Raw genomic sequence first — 23,838 nt, 5'->3', positions numbered from 1 at the left:
CATCTTTTCAACACTTTAAAGACATCTTTTGCAGCCGATTTGCCCAATGTAATGTGTCTTTTGTTTTCTTGACTGCTGCTTCCATGGGTGTTGATTGTGGATCCAAGTAAAATGAAATCCTTGACAATCTCAGTCTTTGCTCCGTTTATCATGATGTTGCTTATTGGTCCAGTTGTGAGGATTTTTTTTTTTTCTTTATGTTGAGGTGTAATCCATACTGAAGGCTGTGGCCTTTGATCTTCATCAGTAAGTGCTTCAAGTTCTCTTCATTTCAGCAAGCAAGGTTGTGTCATCTGCATAATGCAGGTTGTTAATGAGTCTTCCTCCAATTGTGATACCCCATCCTTCTTCATATAGTCCAGCTCCTTGGATTATTTGTTCAGCATACAGAATGAATAGGTATAGTTAAAGGACACAACCTTGTCGCACACCTTTCCTGACTTTAAACCATGCAGTATCCCCTTGTTCTGTTCCAACGACTGCCTCTTGATCCATGTACAGATTCCTCATGAGCACATTTAAGTGTTCCGGAATTCCCATTCTCTGCTATGTTATCCATAATTGTTATGATCCACACAATCGAATGCCTTAGCATAATCAATAAAACACAGGTAAACATCTTTTGGGTATTCTCTGCTTTCAGCCAGGATCCATCTGACATCAGCAATGATATCCCTGGTTCCACGTCCTCTTCTGAAACTGGCCTGAATTTCTGGCAGTTCCCTGTTGGTATACTGCTGCAGCCACTTTTGAATGATCTTCAGCAAAATTTTACTTGTGTGTGATATTAATGATATTGTTCTATAATTTCCGCATTCGGTTGGATCACCTTTCTTGGGAGTAGACATAAATATGGATCTCTTCCAGTCGGTTGGCCAGGTAGCTGTCTTCCAAATTTCTTGGCATAGATGAATAAGGACTTTCAGCGCTACATCTGTTTGTTGAAACATCTCAATTGGTACTCTGTCAGTTCCCGGAGCCTTGTTTTTCGCCAGTACCTTCAGTGCAGCTTGGACTTCTTCCTTCAGTACCATCAGTTCCTGATCATAGGTTACCTTCTTTGTATGATTTCAGTTCTTTTATATTTGTTACGTTTGTTTTATGATCCAGGGTATGCTCTTGAAAAGAACGCATATTCTGCTGTTGTTGGTGGAGCGTACTATAAATGTCATTTAGATTTAGTTGATTGATTTTTCTTTTAAGTGTTGAATTCTTTTCTGCCCTTGTTGATTAACCGTCTACTAGTTCTGTTGATTACTGAGAGAGGAATGTTGAAGTCTCCACTGGTGATTGTGGATTTGCCAGTTTTTCATTTTAGTTTTTGTTTCATGTGTTTTGAAGCCCTCTCGTTAGGTGCATACACATTTAGGATTATTATGTTGTCTTGGTGAGTTGACCTTTTTATCATTATGTAATGCCCCTCTCTATCCCTGGCACTTTTCCTTGCTTTGAAATCTACTTTATGTGATATGAATACAGTCACTCCATCTTTCTTTTGATCTTTGTTTGCATGGTATATCTTTTTTCATCTTTTTACTTTTAACTTATCTGTACTATTGGGTACTATTATATTTAAAAATGAGTTTCTTGTAGACAGCTTATGGTTGGGTCTTGTATTTTAATTCAGTCTGATGACAATCTCTGTCTTTTAATTGATATATTTATACCATTTACATTGAATATAACTATTGATATTATTGGATTAGGTCTACTAATTTATTATTTTTCTGTTTGTCCTCTCTGTTTTTCATTCTGCTGTTTTCCCTTTCTGCCCTCTATTGAATTATTTAAATATTTTTTAGTATTTCATTTTAACTTATCTGTTGTGTTTTTTTTCTGTTGTGTTTTTTACTGTATCTCTTTGTATAGTTTATTTTCATAGTTCTAGGAATTACAATATACATCCTTTTTATAGATTTTTTTTTCTTTCTTTTCATAGATCTGTTTTACCACTTCAAGAGGAAAGTACAAACCTTTCCACTACATAGATCCTTTACCCTCCCCCTTTATGCTGTGGTTGTCATGTATGTTATATCTATATACATTGAAAACCCCACCAGACAATGTTATCATTCTACTTTCAACTATCATACATGTTTTAAAGAACTTAAGAGAAAAATAGCCTATTTATCCAGATTTCTGTTGCTCTTCTTCATTCCCAGAGTTTCATGTTTTTCTCTGGTATCATTTCTTCTACCTGAAGAGCTGTATTTAGCAATCCTTTAAAAGCAGTTTTGCTTGTGATAAATTCTTTTAGTTTTCCTTCACTGAGAAAGTCTATTTTGCCTTCATCCCTGGAGGATATTTTCACTGAATATAAAATTGGATTAACAGATTTTTGTTTGGTTTTTTTGAGCACTTAAAAATTTTTATGCTGTTGCCTTCTGGCCTCCATGGGTTCTGGTAAGAAATCAGTTTTTGAATGGTCGTTCACCTATATAAATGCATCATTTTTCTCTGACTGCTTTCAAGATTTTCTTTCTTTGTCTTTCATTTCTAGCATTTTGATTATGATATATCTAGGTTTTGGTTTTTTTTTTTTTTTTTTCGTTCTTTAGGGTCATAAACACACAGGTGGAGTTCACAGGGGGCCCAGGAATTTATAGACAATTATGGGATCTCTTTCTCAAGCTTCCCTCCCTTCTGTAATCTCACAGTTCCCGGCTTCCAAGGACTCCCAGGTGTCCTTATCCTCTGGTTAGAAAGCCAGGGCTTTAGTTTCCCTGCGTTGCCTCACTTCCTGTGACTGAGTCTGTCTCTAAGACTAAGTGGTAGGGGAATTGAAAGAGAAGAGAACCTATCAGGAATCCCTCCTAACCCCTAGATATACTCTTTGGACCACAGTTTCTTTGATCATAGAGAAGGATTCCTCTCATAATTTTAGATGCCTGCCCAGTCACTGCTGAGCCTACTGGCTCAAGATGGCAGCTTTGAGATTGGGGCTTGTTATGTAAATGAGCCAATGATGGCTTCTGTGTGTTGATCCCAGCTTGTTTACTTCTTCATAGCAAGCAGAGGCCCATTCGCTAGTTCCCAGTTGTTGGACATTTAAGTTGTTTCTAATTTTAAATATCATAAGCAAAACTTTCAGTGTACATCTTTGTGGATAAATCTTTGAAAATTATTTGTAAAGATAAATATAATAGAGATAAGGTTTGAAGGAGTGATGACACATATAGGTAATAGAAATTTTTTTAACCTAGATGTTAACCTCATTAATGTGTTGTAATGCAATGAGATACCTCATATATCTTAGTTATCTGGTTTTAGAAGAAATATATGTTAATAATACATGTTAATATAAATCTAAGGGTTTAAAACAATAAGAGTTTCTCAGACTGACGGAAAATAGTCCTCATAATAATGAATTATTAATATGATATTAGAACAACTGTATGAGGGATGTATTTTTTGAGGATGAGTGAAGATCAGGCAATATAGAAATTGCCTTTGTTCTTTTATTGTTAAGCTTTAGGTTATTGTAGTAAAAGACGAAATGCAACCTTCAAAATTTCTGGATTTTTGTTTATATTATTAAATTTTTAATAGCAAATATAAACATTTGGAATGTTTAAATTTGATCAAAAAGGTGAACTTCATTTATTTTATTTGAAGTTGAAAGTGTGTTGTCGAGGAATAATGTGGTGCGAGTGAAATTAGTATAGCTGTTGGTGTGTTTCTGAGGCACAGCACCAGGGAGAAGAGTAATTTAAATGTTTAAAAAAAAAAAAAGATTACTTTTACAATATTAAGATTTAGTTCTGAAATTCAGTTTTTTACTTTGTAATATGTGTGAGATATGTAAGCTGGAAACATTTTGGAAGATCCATTGATTAGTATAGAGGTTGCTGACTTTTTCTGTCCAGGGGCCATATAATAAGTATTTTAGGCTTTTTGGTCCACGTATGGTCTCTGTTACATATTCTTCTTCTTTTTGTTTTTTCGTAGAGCCTTTAAAAAATTTAAAAACCATTTTTAGCTCAAGGGCCATAAAAAAAAATAGGCTGTGGGCTGTAGTTTGTCAATCTCTGGATTGTTTTTTATTGTAATACCCAAATGAAACATTCATTGTAGAAAATATAGAAAATCATGAGATTATCGCCTATAATATTTTTGGTGTTAGCATTTTAGTGAATATCATTTCAGACTTTCTATGCATATATATTTTTTAATACAAGACTGGAATCAAATCACAGACCAGGAGAAAATATTTATAAAACACATATCCAATAAAGGACTTGTGTCCAGAATACATAAAGAACTCTCCCACACAATAATAAGAAAACAAACAAGCCAATTTTTGAAAAATGGGCAAAAGATTTGAATATACGCTTCACCAAAGAAGATATATAGAGTGCTTAATTAACATCATTAGGCATCAGGGAAATATAAATTAAAACCACAATGAGGTACATACCTATTACAATTGCAAAAAAAAAAACTAAAACGAAAAGCATACCTGATAATACCAAGGGCTGGCAGGAATGTGGAGCAGCTAGAATGCTGATACACTACTGATGGGCATGCAAAATCGTACAGCTCTTTTGGTACAGCCACCTTGGAAAACAATTGGGAATTTCTTACAAAGTTGAGCATGTGCTTACCACACAACCCAGCAATCCCCTTCCTGGGTATTTACCGAAAAATTGAATGAAAATTTACAAATATGCAAAAGCCTGTAAGTGAATGTTTATAATGGATTTATTCCTAATTGCCCAAAACTTGAAACAACCTAAGCAACAAACTGATACATCTTTAAGGGAAATCTGTTCAGAAATAAAAAGGAATGAGCTACTGATACATGCAATAACGTGAATGAATTTCAACTGCTAGAATTTCTAAGTGACAGGAATTAGATCAGTGGTTGCCAGGAACTGTGGAGGAGGAGAGATTGACTACAAAGGGACATGAGGGAATTTTTAGGAATGATAGAGCTGTTGTATATTGAGATTGTGGTGGTAGTTAGCATAACTGTATGTGTTTGTCAAAACTTACAGAACTATACACTGAGAAGGATAAATTTTATCATATGTAAATTATACCTCAGTTAAAAAAAAGACAATCTAATAAAAAATGGACAAAAGATTTGAACAGACATTTCACCCAAGAAGATATATATATGGTAAATAAGGACAAGAAAGATGCTCAGTATCATTAGTCATCAGGGAAATACAAATTAAAACTACAGTGAGATATGACTACATATGTCCATTAAGTAATGACTCCCCAACTTCCCCTGTTCCTCCCACCTCCTCTTATCTTCTGATATACTTTCTGTCTTTTTGAAGTCTCTGTGAATTTACCTATTCTAGATATTTCATGTAAGTGGAATCATACAGTATTTATTCTTTCATGTCTGGCTTATTTCACTTGGCATAATGTTTTTAAGGCTCATCTGTGTTGTAGTATGTATCAGAACTTCATTCCTTTTTATAGCTGAATAATATTTCATTGTATGTATATACCACAGTTTGTTTATCCATTTATTTGTTGATGGACACTTGGGCTGTTTTTACCTTTTGGCTCCTGTTGATTTTAAATGTCTCTTTTATCATATTCCAAATGCCTTTATTTCTGTTACTGTGCTTTTTATTTTGTTCCATTAATCTGTTTACCTTGACACCTGAGCCTACACTGCTCTAGTAAGTATAGTTTTATAATACATTTTAAAATCTGGCAATGCAAGCCCCTTTTACCATTTTTATGTTTTAATGTTTCTATGGATATTCTCACCTATTTATTTTTCCACATTAAGTTCTAGATAATTTTGTTCAGTTCCAATAAAAATCTTCATAAACTCTCTAAAAGCATAGTAAATTTCTATTAAGAGCTTCTGCTATATCTCTCAGTAAAATCTTATAATTGGCTTATGTTCTGTATTTTATTACATTTAATCCTAACATTTGGGTGGGTTTGGTTGCTAGGATCTGTTTTCTGTTTTATTTTCTTATTGTTTCTGAAATATAGGAAAGATACTGATTTTTATATTGTTTTTAGGTGGTCATCCTACTAAATCCTTTTATTTCCAATATCATTTTGTATGGCTGTCCTAGTGAAAACACTAGACTGATGTGCCACTGGAAATTGCAACAAAGAATTTCACTGAAGAAAAAAACAAATAAGATCATTTCACAAAATAGAGAATCACACGGGCACTCAAACAAGAGGCAGTGTGTGTTCTGGCTTGCAGGGAGAGCAGTGAGGTACTTATCAGGCAGAGCAAACAAAGGCGAAATGGTTTTACGTCAAGGGGCTATGGGATAGGAAGGAAAATGTACAAGGGGTTGTGAAACTACAAACTGTCCCAACATCAATTTCTAGCCTAATATCAGCCTCTTATTTCCCAAAACAAATTGACTAAAGCAATGTATATTTTTTTATTGTGTGTTAGATGAGGGTTTACAGAGAAAATTAGTTTCTCATTATACAATTAATACATATATTATTTTGTGGCATTGGTTGCCAACCCCTCAAAGTGTCAACACTCTCCCCTTCTCAACCTTGGGTTCCCTATTTCCGTTCGTCCAACTTTGTTGTCCCCTCCTGCCTTCTTGTCCTTGCCTGTGGGCTGGTGTGCCAATTTAGTCTTGTATACATGGTTGCGCTACGTGTATAATTGTTTGTTTTATGGGCCTATCTAATCTTTGGCTAAACGATGAACCTCAGGAGTGACATCAGTACTGAGTTAAAAGGGTGTCTGGGTTTCTCCAGTCTCTGTCAGACCAATAAATCTGGTCTTTTTTTGTGAGTTTGAATTTTGTTCTACATTTTTCTCCAGCTCTGTCCAGGACTTTCCATTGTGGTCCCTGACAGAGCAGTCAGTGGTGGTAGCCAGGCACCATCTTAGTTATGCTGGACTCAGTCTGGTGGAGGCTGTGGTAGTAGTGGTCCATCAGTCCTTTGGACTAATCTTTTCCTCGTGTCTTTGCTTTTCTCCATTCTCCCTTCCTCCGTATGGGGTGGGACCAGCGGAGTGTCTTAGATGGCTGTAAAGCAATATTTCTAAAGCAAGTGGTGTAAACATTTCTGATGTGGGGGTTTATGATTGATTGTAGGCCAGCCGATTCAACCCTAGTTGGAGTCCTTGAAATGTACAAGTTGATCATTTGGTTAGGAAGGAGATTAAATCAGCTCTAACTTGAAATCTTTTGAAATGTACATATTGCCCATCTGGCTAGGAGGGAGTGAGTTAGGGCAGGCATTCACTGAATGAATTGCCTGAGAGCAGTTAAGACAGCAAGATTTTTTACATAAACTAAGGCCCAGATTGCTACCCTCTTTGTGTCACAAGCAGTTAAAACTTCCACTGGAAGCCAGTTTGTCTTTTGTAGAAGGTAGAGGTGGGCTTCTGACCCTTAGATGCCGCTTAATTTAAAATAGAATTTCAGTTTATGTCTGGGATTAACCTTTTCAGTCATGCCAACCAGCTCCATTTTTAAAGTTTGCTTATTTATGTTTAACTTAAATAGGGAGTTATCAAAGGAAAATTTGGGGAAGATATATCACAATTTAATTAGTATTCTGTATTTCCACTGGACTCCACACTGTGAAGCTAATGTTAATTGTATAAAGATGTGTTGCAGTTAGATACACTATTCATTGTACCCTGTCCTCAGATCTATAGCACCGACCAAAAAAAGGCTGTCTCCATTGTGGAGAAGTGTTTATTGATGAATCATAATCTAACCTTTAGTTTTGGAATGTTCCTAGAGTTTTATGTTTAAAAAAAAAAAAAAAACCTATTTATAGTGTGTGATCTATAGGATTATAGACCACTTAATATAGTTTCTTCTCTTGGAACTAGGTTTCTGTCTTTAAAAAAATTCTGTCCTTCCTCTCTACCCTGTACCCTAGGAATATATTTTTATTTGTATTCAGTTAGAGCTGGCAAATTACAGTCTTATTAAAATTATGGTCTAAAAAGCTGATTAGGCAACAGTCATAGAATCTGAGAGTTGGAAAGTTCCTTTGTGATCATCTAATGGTCATTTTGCAGATAAATAGAGACCCACATTAATGCCAAAGAGTTCTCAGCCAGTAAGTGGCAGATGGGTCTAAGACTCAAGTGTACCTGTTGGTGCTAAGTCAGTTGAAGAAATTATTCTCCTCATTTCTGATCTGAAGGATTATGTAGAACATCCTTTGAGATGTACTGGGAGCTGGGGAAAGATGACCCTCAAAATCCACATTCGTACTTTGCCCTTTCAGGGATGGGGGAAAAACTCTTTGGAGGAGAAGGTAAGGGGAAAGAGAAGTTCTCCTTGCCTGGCACAGGCATATACCAGGATTCTGATGGATAGCGTACATTGACTGAGTCAAACATAGACTTGTGAGGTGTCTTTCAAGGATAATGGAAGGAAATGACACACAAGAAACTTGTAAGGTGAGATCATAGAGATCAGGGGCAAGGTGAGATCACAGAAATTATGCCCCCACCCCTCTCCACTTCCTAGTGTTTATCCATTAAAAACAAGATGTGAAAAAAAATCAAGTGACAGAAATGATGATCAGCTTTGTACGGAATGGGTGTGTGAGTTTGCACAGGTGTGGAAGTGGTGAAGATGGTTGGCCATAAATACTCCCCTTCCTACTTCTCTCTTCGATTAAACACGTTTTAAGAGGGTTTATTGTGTCTTATTTTTTCCCTGGTTCCTGTAGCCATGCAATCCTAGATACAGCTTTTTTTTTGTTTCCTTGCCACCTTCTTGATAAAGGGGAGTATAGATAGAACAGTAGGTCTTAATAACGCTTCGGCACAAATATACTTCACAACTTTTACATCCTGCATATTCCTCATTCTCATCCCATCATAAATCTTAACCTTTTTTTGCCTCACTTCTCACATGTGTAAAATGAGTGAAATAGCAACACCTACCTCATATAATTGTTGTAAAGATTAAATGTTATTACACCTAAAGCTTTTAGAATAGGTCTGGCATAAAGTAAATACTCGAATGTAAAGCTGTTATCAGTATTGCTGTTGTTATTAACAGACGTGTTCATACTCTTCATCCTGTTCATTCCTGTCACCAATGTATATTCCTTCAACTTTCCTTTTTAGTCTCCTCTGTAATCCAAGTGCTTTCTCCCCATTCAAATAATCTAATGAAAAGAAAATGTATACGTGCAGAGATAAGTGATTTAATTTCTCCAGTCTTTTGGAAAGTAGAATTCTTTTCCTTCTGAGAGTAAACTTGTTTTTTTCCTTCATATTACAGGTGGTATGCAGGATTACAATTACGTATGGGCTAACTGCTTTGAGATCACATTAGAACTGTCTTGTTGCAAGTACCCACCTGCTTCGCAGCTTAAACAGGAGTGGGAGAACAATCGTGAGTCTTTGATCACATTGATTGAAAAGGTAAAAGTACCTTACTGGAAGGTTGGGGTATGGAAATAAAAGATTAAATAAGGGGAAATTCATTTGCATGTGAATGACAATCTGTACTAGATACCCTTTATTTTATTTATCTGTTTTTATTATTTAAGCTTGTAGATTATCTCTAGAAATTATTATACCAAAATAAATTCTCTCTCTACCTCTCCTTCGTGTTACCCACCCCCGCTCCCCCCGGCTTCTTGCTCTAAAGGGCTCCGTTTGATTGTCTTAGAACACTTTTACAAACTTAAATAATCAAATTTGTACTCCTTGGCTCTTACAGTGTCATTTGATCATATTTGGCTGGAGGATCTTTACTATCGTATGAACCGTGGGCATTCAGGTTTAAATACCGAGATAGGCTAATACGACTTATTGGATAGACTAGAAATTATTAATTGTATCTTGTTGAGAAAATCAGCAGACTGGCTTTGAGGAGAGGGAATTTCCAAAGCCTACTAGTATAGATTTCAGACACATATGACTTACATTGGTAAGGGTTAATATTTTTGTTTACATTTTATTTTAAATAGGAAGAATTGAAAAATGTTAGAAGGAGAAAGAGGAGTAACTTTATTTTTTAGAAATTCAAGCATCAGTGCAGAGAGGTTACACCCTCCTGCCTTCCAAATTGATTGTCTCAGAGCAGTCTACTTTGATTTTTTTCTTTCTTATTTCTTAGGTCCACATTGGAGTTAAAGGATTTGTTAAAGACTCAGTAACGGGATCTGGCTTAGAGAATGCAACCATCTCCGTGGCTGGTATTAATCATAATATCACAACAGGCAGATTTGGTGATTTCCACAGATTACTTGTTCCAGGAACTTATAACCTTACAGCAGTTTTAACTGGGTAAGAACTTAAACTAGGCTCTTAAAATGTCAAGCCTCTTTTTTATGTCTAAGACAGAAATATACTGCATTTTTTTGCAAATGACTCCCGCCTTCTGCATTTGTTTGCCAACCACACCTTCCCCCGCCATGAGATATTTTCATAAGCACCGCTATGCCAATTTTTTTTTTACCTGTTGCTGTAAAAAAAATTAGCATGGCACACTTATGAGTACCTCATGGGAGAAGGGTGCAGTTAGCAAACAAACGTAGGCGCACATTATTTACATAAAAATACGTAGTCCAAGAAATGTTATTTGCTGTGTCTGGCTCCCCACCCCCCCACCTTTTATAAAGAGAAAATATGATGGTGGAGTCTTTTGTCACATAGTCCAACAGGACAACTGGATGTGAAACATAATTGTAGCATTGGGAGGAAAGACAGTTTTGTTTTGTTTTTTAATTTATTTTGTTGTTGAGAATATACACAGCAAAACCTACATCAATTCAGTCATTTTATGTATACAATTCAGTGACATTGATTACATTCTTCAAGTTGTGCAGCCATTCTCACCCTTCTTTTCTGAGTTGTTCCTCCTCCATTAACATAAACTCACTGCCCCCTAAGATTGCTGTTGTCACTTTGATCCCATATAGATAGTTCTTAAAAGAGCATAATGCACAAGGCAGTTTTTTTTTTTTACTAGTTAAGCTAAACTATTGTTTGGTTTTAAGAATACCTCAGGGGATATTTTCAGTTTAAGTTTTGTAGATTATCTCAGGGCAATAGTTTCAGGTTACAAGCCCAAGAGACAGAAAGGGCCACATAAACCAGAGACTGCATCATCCTGAGACCAGAAGAACTAGATGGTGCCCGGCTACAACCGATGACTGCCCTGACAGGAAACACAACAGAGAACCCCTGAGGGAGCAGGAGAGCAGTGGCATGCAGACCCCAAATTCTCATAAGACCAGACTTAATGGTCTGACTGAGACTAGAAGGACCCCAGGGGTCATGGCCCCCAGACCTTCTGTTGCCCCAGGACAGGAACCATTCCTGAAGCCAACTCTTCAGACATGGATTGGACTGGACAATGGGTTGGAGAGGGATGCTGGTGAGGAGTGAGCCTCTTGGATCAGGTGGACACTTGAGACTACATTGGCATCTCCTGCCTGGAGGGGAGATGAGAGGGTGGAGGGGGTTAGAAGCTGGCGAAAAGGACACAAAAAGAGAGAGTGGAGGGAGAGAGCAGGCTGTCTCATTAGGGGGAGAGTAATTGGGAATGTGTAGCAAGGTGTATATGGGTCCTTGTGTGAGAGACTGACTTGATTTGTAAACTTTCACTTAAAGCACAATAAAAATTATTTAAAAAAAAAAAAACAGTTTCAGGAATTCATCCAGCCCCCCATGGCTCCAGAAAGTCTGGAGTCCACGATAATTTAAAATTCTGTTCTGCATTTTCCCTCTTTTGACAGGATTCTTTTTATAGAATCTTTGATCAAAATGTTCAGTAATGGTAGCCAGACACCGTCCAGTTCTGGTCTCATGGCAAAGGAGGCAGTTGTTCATGGTGGCAATTAGCCACACATTCCAAATCTTCCTCCTATTCCCGACTCTCCTTGGAAGGACAGTTTTTAAAGCTTGACAAGATAGCTGTGTAAAGCATTGCTTCAAGGCTAATTGAATGCCTGTGTAGAAGAAACCCAGGGCTCTGTAAAAGACATTTGGAAGTGCTATTATCAGCTTTTTAATATATGAAATGAGTGATTTCCCACCTCCCCTGGAAACCTTTCTGGAAGCTCACTTTGATAAGGATGTAATTAATAACCTTTAACTTAATTCTGAACTTTCCTATCTGGGACAGTGTTTGGGATGTCAGTATGATAATTTATTCTTTGAGTACTGTAGTAATGGTTACAATGGAGGGACAACCTCCAGCCTTCATCTTTCAGTGCATTTTTTCCTTTGAATGTAATGTTTTTGTAAGCATTCTAGTGGGTGGTACTTGAGAAGATAGCAAGAGAAATAGTTCTTCAAACTCTTAATCTGGAATCTTTTGAGATAGTATCCTAAAACTCTTTAAGTTTTTGCATCCGTGTTTAGTTTGAGTTTTGGTAGACCACTAAGTTCAAGAATATGAAAAGACTGCTGTGCTTTTTATAATGTTAAAGCATTGGGTTTTAATTTAACTCCAACACATCTGGCTTTTCGAATATTTCCTCAGGTATATGCCACTGACTTTTAATAATATAACTGTGAAAGAAGGACCGGCTACAGAGGTAAATTTTTCCCTTCGGCCAGCTGTGACTTCAGTAATCCCTGACACAACTGAGGCTGTAGCAATTGCTAGCACGGTTGCTATACCTAATATTCCTCCTGGAACACCATCCTCACACCAGCCAATTCAGCCAAAGGACTTTCACCATCATCATTTCCCTGATATGGAAATCTTCTTGAGAAGGTTTGCCAATGAGTATCCTAACATCACTCGGCTTTATTCATTGGGAAAATCAGTAGAGTCAAGAGAACTTTATGTGATGGAGATATCTGATAATCCAGGTGTCCACGAGCCAGGTAACTGATACAGTCTTACAGAAAATTTCAGTAGTGCTTCTCAAAGCTATGTACTATGTTGCTGTGTTTCATCCAGAAAGGTCACCTGGGACAAAGAAGTGTCAGAAAAGAAGAAAATCCATTTGATAATCCATACTAGGCATGATATTTAACATATTGCATAGATTTAGATTCTCTTCTGCTACTATTTTTATTTTCCTATTATATGGTATTTATGTGTTTTGAACCTGCTTCTCAGACATATATAGCAATAAGGAAGCTGTTTTACGTTTGTAAAGTTTTTTCCTACTTCCTTCTCCAAAATATATGTTTCATTAAATTTTCAGTTTAGAGCCTTTATATACATTTGGTGAAAAAATTATAGAAAATCTGTGATAACTGAAAAGAAAAAAGTCTTCCATGTAATTATTTTGTTTTCAGGTGAACCAGAATTTAAGTACATTGGAAATATGCATGGAAATGAAGTGGTTGGAAGAGAACTGCTCTTGAACCTCATTGAATACCTTTGTAAGAACTTTGGAACAGACCCTGAAGTAACAGACTTGGTTCGTAGCACTAGAATTCACCTTATGCCATCCATGAATCCTGATGGATATGAAAAGGCCCAGGAGGGTAAAGACTAGCTTCTTTCTTAATGCTTCATGTTTTGGTTATCATACAGCATGATTATCCAGGGGGTAGAAGAGAATTTGAACTGCTTATTTCTCTGGAATTTGTTCTTCTGATTTGTCATTTATAATTGACTGTAGCTCTTGTTTTTTATGGGTAGCTCTTGTATTCTTGTGAGATAGGCCAGTCCATTCAACAATTATATGATCAAGTTTGTATTTAATAGAGTTTTCCTTCCACTTTGGTAATGGCTCTTATTTACCAAAAACAGTGTAAGATTTTTACAAATTATTCCATTTTAACAATAGTTCTTGCTAAGTTACTGTATTGAGAACCTTATAAATGAGAAATCAAACCAAATATCTTCTGAAACTGGTGATTCTGTTTTGACTCTCAGTTCTATTCCCCATGTATATTTTAACCTGCTAAATTATTGACTTTATATTCCTCTGCCTCCTCTAGGCAAGCCCGTCTGTCCTGGGGCAATATAATATGTGCAGGGAGAACAGCATGCTCACACAGGCCACCTTATGCAGAACACTAGGGCAGTGAGAATCTGTTTTTCCCAAGCCAGGAGAGTAGAATACTAAAACCAAAAACACTCAAACCTGATGCCATTGAGTCGACTCTGACTCATAGCAACCCTACAGGACAGAGTAGAACTGCCCTGTAGGGCTTCCAAGGAGTGCCTGGTGGATTCAAACTGCCAACCTTTTGGTTACTAGCAGAGCTCTTAACCACTGTGCCACCAGGGCTCCCACAATATGCAACTACATGATTTCTCACCTGCATTGACTTGGCCAATGGGAGAATCAGTTGGTCATTAGTACCAAGAAGCTCTCTTCAACAAATAGGCTCAGGTTAACCCTTATCTGTGTTATCAAATCCTTTCCCTAAGGACCCTTCCCACATTCTTCACCAGGCCTTTCTGGAAGGTGGAACTCATTACCACTTGTACACCCTTCAATAATGTTTTCTTTATTCACTTGCAATTTTTTTTTTTTCTCATTATGACAGCAAGAGGGCTTCCAACTCACACTAGAATGAAATATGCACGGTGACGCTCAAGTTGAACCCTTCCTCTTCCATCTGGTTAAACTTCCAACTACGTTCTTGGCTAACTTTACTTTTTTGTGGTCACTTTAATAATAGCCTACCACAATTTTCTTCTTTTCATTTGATCTGTTTTTTACAGTCTTAGTGACCTGTGTACCAGTACAATAGATCAGTGATGCTCATTGTATGTGGACTATTGACAGTTGAGCAATACTTTAATATAATGTGTATAAATGGATTTCATTTTCCCTTGAAGTATAACCAGAGGCCCGAAACTAAAGTATAAAGGTTTTACCTCTCTGTTCAGTAGATCTGGAAGAGATCGATTGTTTAAATGTACAATATAAAAAAGATACCTGTTTTAATCATGTGATTGATCATAGTGAAGCCTGATATGTTCACACTTATCTTTGAGTTAAGATAGCTTAAGTAGTATTATTGGATTAAAATATAAGTGAAACTTGGCTTTAATTTGAATCCTGTTATCATATAGGAGATTCGATAAGTGTAGTTGGCAGAAACAACAGCAACAACTTTGACCTGAACCGAAATTTCCCAGACCAGTTCGTCCAGATCACAGATCCTACCCAACCAGAAACTATTGCCGTGATGAGCTGGATGAAGGCATATCCATTTGTACTGTCAGCAAACCTGCATGGAGGTATGGCCACTTTTTAGAGATGTGGTATCAAAACCTTGGTGCGGTTGGGGGGTAGGCATCCTCAATCACACAGACAGGTTTCTTTCCGTGATGTATTTTGTTTTCTTATCTTAAAATCTATAAATGGGTTTTGAAATCTTGGGAAAGAAATTTAAAAGAGGATTTCTTTGCTGCCAAGTTAACAATTTTAAAGGGTTTTGTAAGACTATAGAGAAAAGCAGGATTCCTTTTTGTAAATTTTGATGTGAATTATTATTTTTTTATTGAGGTGAAATTCACGTTAGCATAAAATTAAACATTTTAACGTGAACAACTGATTGGCATGTAGTGAATTCACAGTATTGTGCCACCACCACCTCTATCTACTTTCAAAACATTTTCCTCTCCCCTAAAGGAAACCCCATGCCTATTAAGCAGTTGTCCCCATTCCCAGCCCCTGACCACCACAAATCTCCATTCTGTCTCTATGAATTTACCTATTCTGAATGTTTCATATAAATGGAATTATACAATATGTGACCTTTTGTGCCCGGCTTCTTTAACTTAACGTAATGTTGTTTGTGGCATATCCACAGAGTAGTGGGTATCAGTATGTCATTCCTTTTTATGCCATTGTTTGTACATACCACAATTTTTTAAATCTATTTATCTATTGATGGACATTTGGGCTGTTCCCATCTTTTAGCAATTGTGAATAGTGCTGCTATGAAAATGCATATACATGTATTTATTTGAGTACCAGTTTTTTATTCTTTTTTTTTTTTAATTTTTATTGTGCTTTAAGTCAAAGTTTACAAATCAAGTCAGTCTCTCATACAAAATCTTATATACGCCTTGCTGTGCATTCCTAGTTGCTCTCCCCTAATGAGACAGCACACTCCTTCTCTCCACCCTGATTCCTGTGTCCGTTCAGCCAGCTTCTGTCCCCCTCTGCCTTCTCATCTCCCTTCCAGACAGAAGCTGGCCACATAGACTCATGTGTCTACTTGAGCCACGAAGCTCACTCCTCACCAGTATCATTTTCTATCTCATAGTCCAGTCCAATCTCTGTCCAAAGAGTTGGCTTTTGGGAATAGTTCCAGTCTTGGGCTAACTGAAGGTCTGGCAATCAGTCAGACAATTAAGTCTTGTCTTTTTGCGAGAATTTGAGGTCTGCATCCCACTGCTTTCCTGTCCCATCAGGGATTCTCTGTTCTATTCCCTGTCAGGGCAGTCATCGGTTGTAGCCAGGCACCATCTAGTTCTACTGGTCTCAGGCTGATGTAGTCTTTAATTTATGTGGCCCTTTTCTTTCTCTTGGGCTCATAATTACCTTGTATCTTTGGTGTTCTTCATTCTCCTTTGATCCAGGTGGGTGGAGACCAATTGAAGCATCTTAGATGGCCACTTGCTAGTATTTAAGGCCCCAGACTCCACTCTCCAAAGCAGGATGCAGAATGTTTTCTTAATAGATTTTATTATGCCAGTTGACAGAAATGTCCCCTGAAACCATGGTCCCCAAAACCCCACCCCTGCTACTCTGGCCTTCGGAGTGTTCGGTTTATTCAGGAAACTTCTTTCCTTTTGGTTTAGACCAGTTGTGCTGACCTCTCCTATATTGTGTGTTGTCTTTCCCCTCACCTAAAATAGTTCTTATCTACTATCTAATTAGTGAATACCCCTCTCCCTCTCTCCCTCCCCACTCTTGTAACCATCAAAGAATAATTTCTTCTCTGTTTAAACTATTTCTTGAGTTCTTAAAATAGTGGTCTCAGTTTTTTATTCCTTTGAGCATATACCTAGGAGTGGAATAGCTAGGTCATGTGGTAACTCTATTTTTAACTTTTTGAGGAACCGCCAAATTGTTTTACATAGTGGCTGAACCATTTTACATGGCCATCAGCCGTGTGTGTACAAGGGTTCCAGTTTCTCCACATATTCCCTAACACATGTTATTTTCTACTTTTTTAAATTATAGCCGTTCTTTTTTTTTTTTTAATGGGTGTGTTGTTATCATAGGCTGGATTAATTCATCAAAATCCAAGTTAAATATCTTCCTTCACTTTAATCCCCATGAAGTGGCATAAAAAAGGACAAAGATGAATGGTTCAATAGAAGGCAGTACAAATGGACAGTTGAACAAATGAACAGTGGGAGTAATAGGAAGAAAGAGTTTAACCCTATGGTTGGGCAGTTGGGGTGTGTAGCTCAGACTTTTGCCTGAGATGCACCCCTAACTGCATTATGCCCTGTGGGGAGCATGAAGGAAGTTGACATTTTTTACATATGCTTTAAAGCATCCCTTTCTTTACCTTAGGTCATATGATATAGTTTCTAATATGAAAAGCCATGGTATAATTTCTAATATGACTATAAGAGAAATTTTTAGCTTTTTTTCTGAGCATGAAATTAAGAGATCTGGGTTCCAGGGCTGGCTCTGGTGTCCATAAGTCATTTAACCTCACTATGTTTTAGATTCCATATCTGTAAAATGAGGAGGATGGATTAGTTGGGCTTCAAGAGTCCCTTCTTATTTTAAAACCCTTAAACATATGTGAATTTTACTGAAAAAGTATCAAATTTTGCTCATTTTTCTGATCTAATTATTAAAAAAGTAAAATTGTTTGAATTATATCTGTATACTTCAGCTTTCAACTCTGACACATAAATCTCTCCTGTAAATTCAGGTGAACTCCCAAGACCTTTCCAGTTAAGGTGCTCTTTAGAGTTGTGCATAGCTATTTATTTTCTTACTTGTCCACTTTTCTTTTCCATTGAAGACATTAGCTGGTAGCCTTGGCAAATTTTATTGGTTTCTTTCTCTGGCAGTATGGTGAAAAGCTTGTTTTATGTTAATGAGCCACCTTGAAACAGATAACATGACACATTTTCCTCTTTTCCTTTGTAGGTTCTTTGGTGGTGAACTACCCTTATGATGATGATGAACAAGGGCTTGCAACATATAGTAAATCACCAGATGATGCTGTGTTTCAACAAATAGCACTTTCTTATTCCAAGGTAAGCCTGTGTTTAAACATGTTGTCATTAGGTACCATCGAGTCGGTCCAACTCATAGTGACCTTATGTAAACAGAATGAAACACTGCCCAGACCTATGCCATCCTCACAATCTTTGCTATGCTTGGGCCCTTGGTTGCAGCCACTGTGTCTTTCTAACTCATTGAGGGTCTTCTTTTTCACTGACCCTCTGCTTTACCAAGCATGATGTCCTTCTACAGGGACTGGTCCCTACTGATAACATGTCCAACGTACCTGAGACAAAGTCTCGCCATCCATGCTTCTAATGAGTGTTCTTCCAAGACAGATTTGTTTGTTCTTCTGGCAGTCCATGGTACATTCAACATTCTTCACTAACACCATAATTCAAAGGCATCAACTCTTCTTTGGTCTTCTTTATTCATTGTCCAGCTTTTCTATGCATATGACGTGATCGAAAATGCCATGGCTTAGGTCAGGCGCACATTAGTCCTCAAAGTGACATCTTTGCTTTTCAACACTTCAAAGAAGTCTTTTGCAGCAGATTTTCCCAATGCAGTGCATCGTTTGATTTCTTGACTGCTTCTTCCATGGGCGTTGGTTGTGGATCCAAGTAAAATGAAATTCTTGGCAACTTCAATCTTTTCTTCATTTATCATGATGTTGCTTATTAGTCCAGTTGTGAGGATTTTTGTTTTCTTTATGTAAACATAAGATGCTATAAAATTAATTCTTTTGTTTAAAAAAAAAAATGCCTTAAATGCCCTGCAAGATTCAGGCCAAGTGCTTTCTTCTTATTTAAGCTTCCCGTGATCCCTCTAGGGCAGCTTAGGACTTTTGCTCCTATTCCTCCTTGCTTTTGAAAATATTATATATATTGGTTTCCTAGGGCTGCTGTAGCAAAATACCAGAAACTGGATGGCTTATGAGAACAGAAATTTATCATAACAGGCCAAGAAAATTGTTGTATAGTGTGCATTCGGAGCACAGAGGGGCAGCTCAGTCCCTCCAGAAGCCAGGGAAAGCTGCTTTACATTGTATGTGTATTATCTTTTTTGGACTTTTAAGTTCCTTGAAAGCATGAAATCAAAGTATGAATATGAGCAGATTTTTTGTGGGGGGGACAGGGACAAGATTTAGTCTGGGTTTTCTATTACTTGTAATTACAAGTAACAAATGAAGTCTTTGATACTTTTTTTATAAATCACATTTAATTTTGATTTTTAAAAATAAATAATAAATTCACATAGTCAAAAGTTATGGCATAGAATGCTATGCTTTGAAAGATCTCATTGTTTCCCATGGTCCCGTCTATCCCGTTCCTATTCTACACACACCCTATTTGTAACCACTTTTATTATTTTCCTACAACCCTCCGGTTTTTTTTGATGGAGACATAAGCAAAAAGAAATATAAATTATTCCCTTCCTTCTTACACAAAAAGTTGCATAGTATCTACATTGATCTACATTTGGCTTTTTTCACTAAGCAGTATGTCCTGGAGATCATCCCAGACTCAGTCGTTAGTATTCTTTTGAGAAAAAGAAGAAATGTCAGTTAAATGAATGTCCATATTGCTAGAGGTCATTCACTGTAAATTTTTGTTTTTGTTTTTCAGGAAAATTTCCAGATGTTTCAAGGTAGACCTTGTAAGAATATATACCCTACCGAATATTTCCCTCATGGAATAACGAATGGAGCTAACTGGTATAATGTCCCAGGTAAAGATTATTTTATATCAAGGCCATGGAATCTGATGGAATTTTTCCCCCTGAATGGTGCTGCCTGTCACTGATCTTTTAATTTTGAGAAAATCAATCTTTTAAAAATATTTTGAAATCTTGCAAAAATATTTAGTTAAAAGCATTCAAAATAACTTTTTCAGCTGTTTAAAAATTCTGTGCACTTTGAGTAAAAGTAATATACTGAAACTTGGTGAAAGTGTTCTATTTTACTTCTGCTTGTTACGAAGAACCTTAGATGTGCTAATGGAAGAGTGAAAGTGCGGGTGCTTCACCTGTGTCACACGCATCAAAGAGCCCTCACAGGAACACATTATTGTTTTTTAACCAAATGTTGATGAAAAAATGAGTTTTGCTTTTTACTAGGAGTTCTGCTCATCTTTTGGGATCTGAGCTATTCAGAACTTCTTCAGAGTGAGTGATTGTAATTTTTTAACCTTTAGGTGGTATGCAAGACTGGAACTACTTACACACAAATTGCTTTGAAGTGACTGTTGAACTAGGTTGTGTGAAATATCCATTTGAGAAAGACCTGCCAAAACTTTGGGAACAGAATCGAAGATCTCTAATCCAGTTTATGAAACAGGTGACTATTCAAGAATGAACTATGAAATTTCTCTCAAGAACAAGATTTCTGTGTACATGTGGTTCTAAGAATACACACTTTTGAGCCCAATTTGACCCATTCTTGTTTTAGTACCTTTACCTAGAAAATTCATGGATTGAAACGGGTTTATTTGTACATGTAGGGAAGAGTTGAAGAAAATGATTAAATAGGTAGTTAAGTTTTGCTCTTAATGGTTAGTGATCGCATTTGATTCTGTCTTTATTTAAGGCTAACTTAAATTGGATACTATCCTAAGCATAAGTGATAGAAAAATGGCCTATGGGGTAAATGTTTCTATTCTTTCTCTTTTTGCCAGTGATTTACTGTGAAACGATTAATTTCCTTTTGTTTGGATATGCATTGTGGCCAGTAGGTAAAGACTATAAGAAATATGCTAATGGTTAATTAGGATAATCCGACTAATACTTTGTGCCTGTACTTTTCCGCCTCATTCTTTGTGTTGAATAGTGAGGCATTAAGCCTGTGAGTTTGCATACTAATTTTTAAAAACATTTTATTCTGAAAAATTTTAGACACACAGAAAAGTTGGAAGGTTGGTACAATTTGAGACAGTCTTATTGTTATACCTACATTTAACAATTGTTAATATTTTGCTGTATTTGCCTTCCCAAAAGAACTTATATTTAAATTATAGCCATATATGTACACACACATTTTTTGCTGAACTAATTCAAACTAAACTGCAGATGTTATCATATTTTACCCCTAAATATTTCAGCATGCATCTCCTAAAAATAAGAATATTGTCTTATATAATCAAATGTCATTTATCTCAGCTGAGAAAATTAACAGAAATCCCTAATATTACCTAATACCTAGTCTGTAATCAAATTTCTCCCACTTGTCCCCAAAATATCCTTTTATAGCTGTATTTTAGAGCAAGGATCTAGTCAAGATTCATATATTGCATTTGATATATTGTATCTCTTTACTCTTTTAACCTAGACTAGCTCTTTCATTTTTTTTAATGACTTTTTTTTGAAGAGGCCAGGTCAGTTTACTTGTAGAATGTTCCAGATTTTGAATTTGTGAGAATATGCTAAAGTTTGAACAGTGTTATTTATATTCCTCATAATAAAGACAAACCTAGCCTATGAAAAAATAGCCTTCTAGAAACTAAAAAGTTTTGTTTAATGAGTACTCACATTTAGCTCTACTCTGAACTCCTAAATTCCTGTTTGCTCCATACTTTTACATTATTAAAAATCTGTTATTTTGTCATGTGAGCTCACAACATAAGTAGGTGATGATTTTTACCATTGAAATCTGGTGTCCTATCTTATCCAGGTTCATCAAGGTGTCAGAGGATTTGTCCTAGATGCCACAGATGGCAGGGGTATACTAAATGCCACCATTAGTGTTGCTGAAATCAATCACCCAGTAACTACTTACAAAACTGGAGACTACTGGCGTCTCTTGGTTCCAGGAACTTATAAAATCACAGCATCTGCTCGAGGGTGAGTGACTGCTTTGAAATAGAGTGTTTGGGGATAAGACAAACATGCTCCATTCTGGAAGATTATTACCAGAAAGCCCTAGAAAAGCTGCTCAGCAACTTTAGTTAAATATTGGGACGTTTAGAGCTTGTTACACTTCTGACTCCTCTAGTGACAATGTGACTACACTAACTAAAAAAACTAGCAGATGTAAAATCTGTGAAATTAAGCACCCTAGCAGTGGCCTGTTTTACCTTCCTCCTCCTCTCTTGATCATCTGCCCCCTGTCCAGATTTAGAAGCCATAGTGAATAATTTTCTTCACTATTGGTAAAAATTCTGGGGAGCACCTGTTAGTTGAAAAAAAATACAATATTCCTGCCCTGCTGCACATTTCTAGTCATGTTATCCAGTGAATACCACCACTTAACATTTGTACCGTTTTAAAAAGGCTTTTAAAGAGCTTTCACAGACACTTGTTTTTTACTGTTGTAATTTGCCTCATTGCTTTCTGAAATTTACTTCTTATCGCCAGTTCTCTAAGTAAGACTGCCGTCATTTTTTCACGTTTTCTTTCCACAAAGATAAATTTCTTGAAAAAAGAGTGAATGAACTTATGACCTTTTATTTTTTCTGAAAAAATTTATCTTTTCCCTCCTTTGCAGCTTAAAATTAGAACTACTTGGCTGCTTAGTCCAAAGCTTATCACTTTTACCCCCTTACTGTTTTCTTTTTTATGTTTTGATAAGAGTAGCTGTTACTGCAGGATATTTTTCCCTCCTTCTACTGGCTGTCCTGTTTCTGAACCGTTAGTTGAACAGTCATTGGAGTAAGAGTAAATACATGAAAACATTTTTAGCTACTGTGACTTTTTAAAAATGATTTTTCAAATATCTAGTGTCCAGAAATGGATGAGTTAAAACTTGCACTAATAAGTAATAAGATCTTTTCTATTTCAGTTTTGGCCTAGTACTAGATAAACTAAAGCAGCAAGGTATCTGAAAAATATGGCAAGAAGGATGTGTTTGGTAGAGAATATCCTGTTAGTACATCTCAAACCTTCTACCCACGTACCCTGATGGCAGACAAGTGTAGTCAGATTCCAAAAGACATGAGGATATGCATTGCAAGCGCAAAATTTCTTTTGAAGTCATGTTTATAATCTTAAGAACTCATTCATGTTTTACAGTGAACCACATATCTGTTCATCGTTTATTAATATTTTAAAAACTTAAATTATTACAAAGTTAAAAGTTTGACTCTTTGGAAAGATGTAGCACGTTTATCCCAAGCTCTCATGTACCTTCCACACGTTTCTGTTTTCCCAGGGCTTGGGTACTCCAGCTGAAGAAGTCTGGCTCTGATCTGTCTCTCTATTACAGGTATAATCCAGTTACCAAAAATGTGACTGTGAAGAGTGAAGGTGCTATTCAGGTCAACTTCACACTTGTTCGATCTTCAACAGATTCAAACAGTGAATCAAAAAAAGGAAAGGGGGATAGCACCAACACTGATGGTGCCAGTGATCCAACTACTAAAGAGTTTGAAACTTTAATTAAAGACCTTTCAGCTGAAAATGGTTTGGAAGACCTCATTTTACGTTCCTCTTCAAATCTGGCTCTCTATCGATACCATTCATACAAAGACTTATCAGAGTTTCTGAGAGGACTTGTAATGAACTATCCACAGATTACAAATCTTACCAGGTAGGGGTCATCTTCTTACTGTTTTACTGCCTTTTCTTTTCTTTTGTGTGTGTGTGTACAATTCCGAGTTTATTGCTTATTAATTTTGTCATTCCACACAATTTTGAATAAACAGGCTTTGAGAAAATACACTGGGAGTGTTAAACAGATGATGGCAATATAGACGAAAATGTTCAAGTAGTTTACATAAGGTAATGAGAGGCACCACTGCTGCCATCACCCCCAGAAATCTCTACACTTCA

At 36.6% G+C, this 23,838-nt stretch overlaps 1 protein-coding gene across 1 annotated transcript in view; it reads left to right on the top strand.

The window, feature by feature from the left end:
* Positions 1-23,838, top strand: part of CPD (carboxypeptidase D) — a 66,411-nt gene that overhangs the window by 21,865 nt on the left and 20,708 nt on the right. Inside the window, exons 3-12 of the mRNA XM_049859761.1 lie at positions 9,219-9,361; positions 10,062-10,231; positions 12,435-12,784; positions 13,205-13,396; positions 14,943-15,110; positions 17,998-18,107; positions 19,704-19,806; positions 20,271-20,413; positions 21,743-21,912; positions 23,273-23,596. Coding sequence (XP_049715718.1) covers positions 9,219-9,361; positions 10,062-10,231; positions 12,435-12,784; positions 13,205-13,396; positions 14,943-15,110; positions 17,998-18,107; positions 19,704-19,806; positions 20,271-20,413; positions 21,743-21,912; positions 23,273-23,596 — 1,873 coding nt within the window. The remainder of the gene's footprint in view (positions 1-9,218; positions 9,362-10,061; positions 10,232-12,434; positions 12,785-13,204; positions 13,397-14,942; positions 15,111-17,997; positions 18,108-19,703; positions 19,807-20,270; positions 20,414-21,742; positions 21,913-23,272; positions 23,597-23,838) is intronic.

The sequence above is a fragment of the Elephas maximus genome, chromosome 19, assembly GCF_024166365.1.
Source record: "Elephas maximus indicus isolate mEleMax1 chromosome 19, mEleMax1 primary haplotype, whole genome shotgun sequence".
In the NCBI taxonomy this organism is placed as follows: Eukaryota; Metazoa; Chordata; class Mammalia; order Proboscidea; family Elephantidae; genus Elephas; species Elephas maximus.
Note: the sequence above shows the minus strand (reverse complement) of the source record. Positions and strands in the feature narration are given on the sequence as shown.